The 7,638-nt window shown below is 52.6% G+C and overlaps 1 protein-coding gene across 1 annotated transcript in view; it reads left to right on the forward strand.

Annotated features, from left to right (window-relative positions):
* Positions 1-7,638, forward strand: part of TRIOBP (TRIO and F-actin binding protein) — a 75,330-nt gene that overhangs the window by 61,439 nt on the left and 6,253 nt on the right. The window contains exons 16-17 of the mRNA XM_006166236.2: positions 1,234-1,344; positions 7,489-7,606. Of these exons, the coding sequence (XP_006166298.1) occupies positions 1,234-1,344; positions 7,489-7,606 (229 nt within the window). The remainder of the gene's footprint in view (positions 1-1,233; positions 1,345-7,488; positions 7,607-7,638) is intronic.

Below are 7,638 nucleotides of genomic sequence, written 5' to 3' on the forward strand. Positions count from 1 at the left end.
CAAATGCACGCACCCTATAGCAAAAACCTCTCAAAAAAAAAAAAAATTGGTAGAGGGCATGTGCACACATTGGAGAGAAGGCAAGTGAGAAATCGCCCTCCCCCTGGGGGGTGGCCATGCCACAGTCGTTCTCCTTTCTCCTCTCAGAATTTGAAAGAGGCACACACATGCCCAGCATGACTTTCAAGCTGCCAGCTCCAGGACTCGAACCATGCAGTTAGCCATGTGGTATCCAGTTGTCTTAATCACCACACCACTGATTGGCCCAATTACTGTGTGCTTTCTATGTACCAAGCCCTGTCCTAGGCCCTCTCTATACATTGACTTTTTTCTTTTTTAAAGAATTATTTATAGGGAACCAGCAGTTAGCGTAATGGCTATGTCGCTGGACTCCCACGTAGTCGACCGCGGTTCGTGTCTCGGACCCGGTGGCTTATTTTTTCTTTTTTAAAGAATTATTTATTTTAGTTATTATTATTATTATTATTATTTTTGGAGAGATTTTTGCTATAGGGCGTGTGCGCTCACCAGACAGACAGAGACATAGAGACAGAAAGCGAGAAATCACCCCCCAGGGGGGATGGTCACACCGCAATCCCTTCTCCTCCATTCTCCTCTCGGGATCTTGGGCACGCACGCACACGCGCCCGGCGTGAGTTTTAAGCCACCGGGTCCAGGACGCGAACCACGATCGACTACGTGGGAGTCCAGCGACATAGCCATTACGCTAACTGCTGGTTCCCTTATTATTATTATTTTGATTTGACCAGAGAGAAAGAGAGAGTGAGAAAGCAAGCCGCCAGGTACAATAGTCAAACTACTGTTGACCATGAGGGAGTCCAGACCTCCACCCCTTGCCACCTGCCGGCCCCATGATCCCATTCGGTAGAGTTCATCGCAGTTTTACTGATGGGAAACCTGTGGCTCTAAGGTGTCCCCAGCCACCTACATAATGTGGTGAATACCTATGAATATGGCGTCTTGTTCCCAGCCCTGTCTAGTCTTCTCCAGGCAAAGTTCCTCTAGGTTGTTGGCCATCTAGAAAGAATCAGAAGGTCCCCTGTGGCCACATCACCAGCCAGGACATTCCTTTCTCAAACCCAGAGCCTCTCCTAAGCATCCAGGGACACTGGACGTGTGTCTGAGGAGCCGGCAGCCCGGGGCTTCTCGCCACTTCCTACCAGCCCCCGGCCTGCTCCCAGACCCCCACTGACCTGACTCCTTCCCTTATAGGTCCAGTCTCTTCGTGCCCAGCTGGAAATGTGGCGTCTCCGAGGGGAAGCTCCTCAGAGTGTGCCCAGATCACAGGAGGATGGCCACATCCCCCCAGGCTACATCTCACAGGTAAGGCCAAGGAGCTGTTTTGTGGCGGGTAGAGACATCTTTCGGGTTGCCATGTGTTTTGCAGACAGTTGATATTTTGGGAGCCTTTCCTGCATACTAGAAGCCATACAAGGCCTTTGACGTGCATCATCTTGTTTAATCTCCCCGCAGCTGGTGGGCATGATCACTGTGCCCATTTTACAGACCAGGCCACTGAGCCCTGAGAGGTTATGTGACCAGCCTGCAGGTGTCAGAGGTGGGATTTGAGCATGGGACTGGCTGACTGCAGAGCCTGTGTGTGAATCTCTGTGTGACGTTGCACTTGGACCCTGCTCTGCCCTCACCCTGGGGAGGCGGGGAGCCAGCGGCCCTAGGAGTTACTCCTGGATACAAGGACATCCTCCCCAGGCCTGCCTGGCCAAGGCCCTGCACGAGGAGGTCTGTGTGATGTGGGAGCCTCTGTGTAGGACAGTGGGTCTCATCCAGGGGGTGATTTGTCCCCTGGGGACTTCTTCTACATCTGGAAACACTTCTGGTGTCGCAGTTGGGATATCTAGTTCTCCTGCGAGTGTGTGTACATGTGTGTGTGTGTGTGTGTTTGCGAGTGTGTGTACGTGTGTGTGTGTGTGTGTGTGTGTGTGTGTACACTTATTTGCATTTACTATAAATTTTACCGATAGGATGTTTACTACATAATTTACAAATAAAAAATAAATAACTCTTTTACTGTGAATTCCATCTACTAAGTGGACGTTCCCAGAATGCCTTCAGTGATTTCTCTGTACTCCTGTATCTATAACTAACAACTGTGTGCTGTTCTAACTTGTATGTTGGTTGGCGTTTTTGTTTATGCTTGTGAGTAAGACAAGAAGATGTGTCAAAACTTTGCTTGGTCAGTGCTGTGAACAGTCTCTCTGCTGAATCAGAGAATAGTTTTTCATTGTGAATGTTTGGCTACGATGGTTTCTGCCGTTCTCCATTCTGCTTACAATGTAATCGTTAGAGATCTGACACGGAGGCTGCACCATCAGCCTGTTCTCATCACATGTTTAAGTCTAGACAATCAACAAAACAATAAACCAAGGCCTGACTTGTGTTGTTTGCCAATGTCCGTGGTGTAAATACTCCCACGTGGCTGACGCGAAGCCACGAGAACTCGGAGTTGGGAGGGAGTGTGCTCACCGTTGTATGTCTTTCCACCATGTATGTGGTAGACGAGAATAGTGTCAGGAGCTCCTGTAATAGTTCAGGGCAGTGAGATGAATGGGAAATGATACAGTCTGCAGATCTACGCCCTTCATCTCTAATGCAGTTCATTGTAAGAATAAAGATTGAATTTTTACTAATGGCCATGCCTAACAGCCACAAAACTTTTGAAAATCAGCTGTCTCTATTCTACACGCTGTTGCCTAAAGGAGAAAAGAATGCTGGGATCCCAGGTCCCTGGGCAGGAGGAAGCTTCTAGAAGTTTTGGTTTGGGAGGTCACTGTAGGGGGTTCTCTGGGAGACTCCTAAGGGGCAGGCACTCTGCTGAGCAGTGATGTATGTGCCCCTCAGGAGTCTCGTGGGGACATTAGTTGTGGCATGAGTGGACGGCCCCTGGGTGCCTATCATAGAGGCCCCGATACCAACCTGTGGAGTTAGTCTCCCACAGATCAGGCTTGGAGTCTTACAGTGACATGGAGAAAGTGATATTAAAATGAAGTGCAGGGGGACCAGCAGTTAGCGCAATAGCTATATCGCTGGACTCCCATGTAGTTGACCGCAGTTCGAGTCCCAGACCCGGAGGCTTAAACTCATGCTGGGCATGTGTGCATGCGTGCCCAAGATCCCAAGGAGGAGAATGGAGGAGAAGGGATTGCAATGTGGCCATCCCTCTGGGGGGTGATTTCTCGCTTTCTCTCTCTCTTTGGCTTTGTGGTGAGTGCACACACCCTATAGCAAAAACCTCTCCAAAAAAAAAAGAAAAAAAGGGAGTGCAGCAGGCTGGCCGATGGTGTGGTGGTTAAGGCCGGGGAATCCCACATGGCTGGCTGCGTGGTTCGTGGTTCAAGTCCTGGACCACCCAGCAGCTTGAGAACTTACGAAGCACACGTGTATGCACATGCATGCCCAAAATCCTGAAAGGAGAGACAGAAGAGGAGAGACTGCAGCATGGCCGTCCCTGTGGGGGTGCTTTCTCACTTTCCATTTCTCTCTCTCCTTTTTTCTTTTTTTTTCTTTTTCTTTTCCTTTCTTTCTTTCTTTCGGAGAAGTTTTTTTACTATGGGGTGCATGCTTGCCAGCGAGACAGAAAGCAAGAAATCATCCCCCCAGGGGGATGGCCATGCCACAATCCCTTCTCCTCCTTTCTCCTCTTGGGATCTTGGGCACACACACACACACGTGCCAGCGTGAGTTTAAGTCACTGGATCTGGGACTCGAAACACGGTCGATGACATGGGAGTCCAGTAACATAGCCATTATGCCAAGTGCTGGTCCCTCTTCTCTGTCCTTCTCCACTGAGCACATGTGCTCTCTAGGGGGGGGAAACAAAAACAAAAATAAAAAAACAGAAGAGGAAATGGAGGGGGCTTAGGAGAGGGAAAGCCCGGATTTAAGGAGCTAGGACAATGACTGAGGAGAGGGAGGTTGTCTGGAGAGAGGAGAATTTACGACTTGGTGTCTCAACCAGGGGCCATCAAGGCTGAGTGGTTGATGCAAAGTCCATCTGAAGGGAGATCAGAGCAGAGGGAGTGGGGCCGGATGTAGAAGGCTGGTCTGGGGGTCACCTGGGCTTGGAGGGGACCTGGGGAGGTACCTCCTTATCAAAGCCTCCCTGAGGCAGAGAAGGGCTGGGCAGGTCCTCTCCAGGCCAGGAGTACCTACTCCACAGCCAGGCAGCCACCCCGGGGGCTCTGACTAAGCTCTTGGAAGCTCTAAGGGCTTCCTTTCTGGGTGAGTTTGAAAACATTGCTCATCTTGCAGATGGGGAGGCTGAGGCATTGAGATGTAGGCACCCCTGTGTCTGGGCCCAGGCTTCCTGGTCCCCGGCATCCTATTGGGCAACCCACCTTGTGCTCCAGAGGCTGTCCGCATTTCCTCCTGTCAGGGTGGGGTGGGGTGGGAAGGGGAGCAGGTGGGATTGGGAGTGTGAGGTAGAAAGGGATTGGTCAGAACTAGAGCTGAAGACAGGCGTGGAGGAGTGGCTCCAGAAGCTGAGGGCGTCGAAGAAGAGGAGCCGGGTCGTCTGTGTCCCCGTCAGGCACAGGAGGAGGGAGCTGTGGACCTGGGAGTGGTGATGGCTGGGAGAGGTTTCCCAGCCTGGGTTGGGGGGCTTGCCACTGCAAGACAGCTGTTGGGGGGCCTGAGACTTCACCCACTGGGACTTCAGAGCCTCCTCTGGCAAAGGGGACCCTTCTAGCCTATCGCAGTGGGGCCACCGTCATTTCTTTGTCTGCTTTGCTGTCGGTGTCAGAGCCGGCAGCCAGTATCAGGACACCCTGGGTCTCTTGGGGAGGCAGGTTGGGTAGCAGCACCCGGCCTCCAGGAGCTCCCTGCATGGCCTGGTTTCCACCACCTGACCTCAGCCTCAGACCCAACTACCTGCTGAATCCTACTGCTTGGACCGGCTCACCACAAGTGGGGACTGGCCTACCCTATGCTTTCCCTGTGTCCAGGGGCCCTGGTACTGCCCAGGGGCCTTTGGGCCCTTGTGTGTTGGTCTGATGAGGCCTGTTTCACAGATGCTAAGACTGAAGCTCAGAGAGTCAAGGGGCTTGTTCAGATTCACCTATGGTGCAGCCAGGATTGGGACCCAGTGTATGGGCTTCCAAAGCCATGTCCTGTTATCCAGATGGGGGAGGGGGCACATACAAGGTAGAGGACAGGCACAAAGGCCTGGAAGGACAGGCCTTTGCCTGGGTAGGGGACAGCCTGCCCACTATCCAGGACCTGCAGACCCAGGAGATCCAGTCCTTCTCCTTCCCAAAACTGGCCTGCTGCAGCCCCGGCTACTGGAGAGGTGGGAGGTGTCCTGTGTGAGCAATGCATTCTCTTACCTGGCCGTCTCTGCTGTTAATGCATTCTCTTACCTGGCCGTCTCTGCTGTTTCTCCTCTGCCTCTCCTTTTTAAAATGATCTAGCATTTCCAAAATTAATTCAAACAAATCAGAAGGTTAGAAATGAACACACACCACTCCGTCCCCTGCATGCTCATGCCCCAGGGTCACCTGTCTGCATTGGTTTCCTGTGCTGGTGGGACAGATGGCCACCCCCAACAGCCTAGTGAACACAGAGGTATTACAGTTCCATCTCAGAGGCCGGAGGCTGGCCCGGGCCTACACGAGTGGAACTGGAGCATCGGCAGGACCGCAGTCCTTCCTGTAGGCTCTGGGTGGCTCTGTTCCTCCTCCAGCTTCTGGCGGACCTACAGGCCTGGCTCATGACCCCTTCTCCATCATCAAAGCCTTCGGCAGGGGATTTCAAGTCCCTGTTGCTTCACATCATCTGATTGGTCTCTCCTGGTCACATCTCCCTCCAACTCCTCTTCTGCCTCCGTTGTCTATTATTATTATTATTTTTTTTTAAAGAGATTTTTGATATAAGGCACATGTGCTCACTGAAGAGACAGATAGAAAGCGAAAAATCACCCCCCAGGGAGGAGACCACACCACAATCCATTCTGGCTTGAAAAACATTCATATATGCGTGCACGCTCAAAATCCCAACAGAGGTCGGGAACCACTGTCAGCCATGGGGGATCTAGTTCCCCTAACCACTGGGCAAACCCTTCATTTTAGTTTTTATTTTAAGGTTATTCATTTCTCCTGAGATAGAGAGAGAGATCGCATCTCTACCAGGGTCTTCATGCCGTGATCCACCCCCCGCCTCAGCTGGCCCATGCCGTGAGCACACGCCTTCACACTTGGCATTCTCAGGGATGTCTGGGATGCAAACCCAGGGCCTTTCTCATGTAGGTCGAGTTGAGTTACCGTGGCACCACCTCCGTCTCCTTTAAAGATCAACTGGTTAGCCTTGCTGATTCCCTCTGTAGCTTCAATTCCCCTTTGTCACAGGGTCACAGGGTCCAAGAAGAAGGACGTGGATGTGTCCGGGGTTGTTACTCTGCCTCCCACTGCATCCTCTCCTGCCTTTCTCCACACTGTTACGTACGTGCACTGGGATCTACAGCTGTGTGCCGTTTTCCCAGTGGGGTCACATATGTGATATGTACATATTGGCAGAAAGTGGCTTTGAGCTCACCTGCAGGACGCTTGTCCCTGGCAGTCCAGGTGACAGCTCTGTCTCCACAGCTGCCGGGCATCCTTTGTAAGGCTCGGTCTCATCATTTATTTAAGGATTTCCATTAGACATTTAGGTCGCTGCAGTTTTCATCTGTTACCAACCTTGCCACGGGGAAGGCTCATGTCTGGGAGTCTGCGGTACACGTGTGGCTTTCTGTGATATCATTCCTTGGAATGGAGCTGCTGGGTCAACGGAAGGGAGTCATTAAAAAATGCACTGATGCTGCCAAACTGCCCCCTCCATGCTCCATCACAGTTGGCTGTCCCAGCAGTGGCCATTAGCCATCTTTTCAATACTTGCCCGCCTTGTCTGCAAGGCCTCACTTTGTGTTAAGTTGTTGGCTTCAGCTCATTCACTGATACCTGCCACCCATCAGCTCCTGGGCTGGAACCTGGGGGCCCTGAGCTGGGTCAGATATGCTGGCAGAAGCAGAACCTTTCGAGGCAGGGAGAGGCTGCCCAGAGGCAGAGCTAGGAGAGACCTTTAAACTGGGCTGCTTGCCAGGTGAATTACCCAGAAAGAAAAGGTTCCACAAAAATGTTCCAGGCAGTGGGGATAGCATGAGCTAAAGCAAAGAGGTGGGAATATGCCAGGAGTGACATTTTATAACTGCGAGGATGTTGGGCAGGAATGGGCTGGGGATGCAGCCACGACAGTCAGCCACAAGAGCAGGGACTTGACCCTGCAGGATGGGGAGCCCCAGGAGGGTCCGAAGCAGGAGCGTGAGGTTTTATAGATGATGAGGGGAGATGGGGTGGGTAGGGACAGGCAGGTGTGTGGGGCCCAGGTGGAGGTGGTGAGCCTGGGCCAGGGCTGACCAGTCTGAGGCTTCTTGGGAAAGTGGGGCAATGCCATGACCTCCTGGTCTCTGGCCCACAGGAGGCATGTGAGCGCAGCCTAGCGGAGATGGAGTCCTCACACCAGCAGGTGATGGAAGAGCTGCAGCGGCACCACGAGCGGGAGCTGCAGCGACTGCAGCAGGAGAAGGAGTGGCTCCCGGGCCGGGGGGAGGCAGCCCCCCGCCCCGGG

Source organism: Tupaia chinensis, unplaced genomic scaffold, assembly GCF_000334495.1.
Source record: "Tupaia chinensis unplaced genomic scaffold, TupChi_1.0 Scaffold144197_2, whole genome shotgun sequence".
NCBI lineage: Eukaryota > Metazoa > Chordata > Mammalia > Scandentia > Tupaiidae > Tupaia > Tupaia belangeri.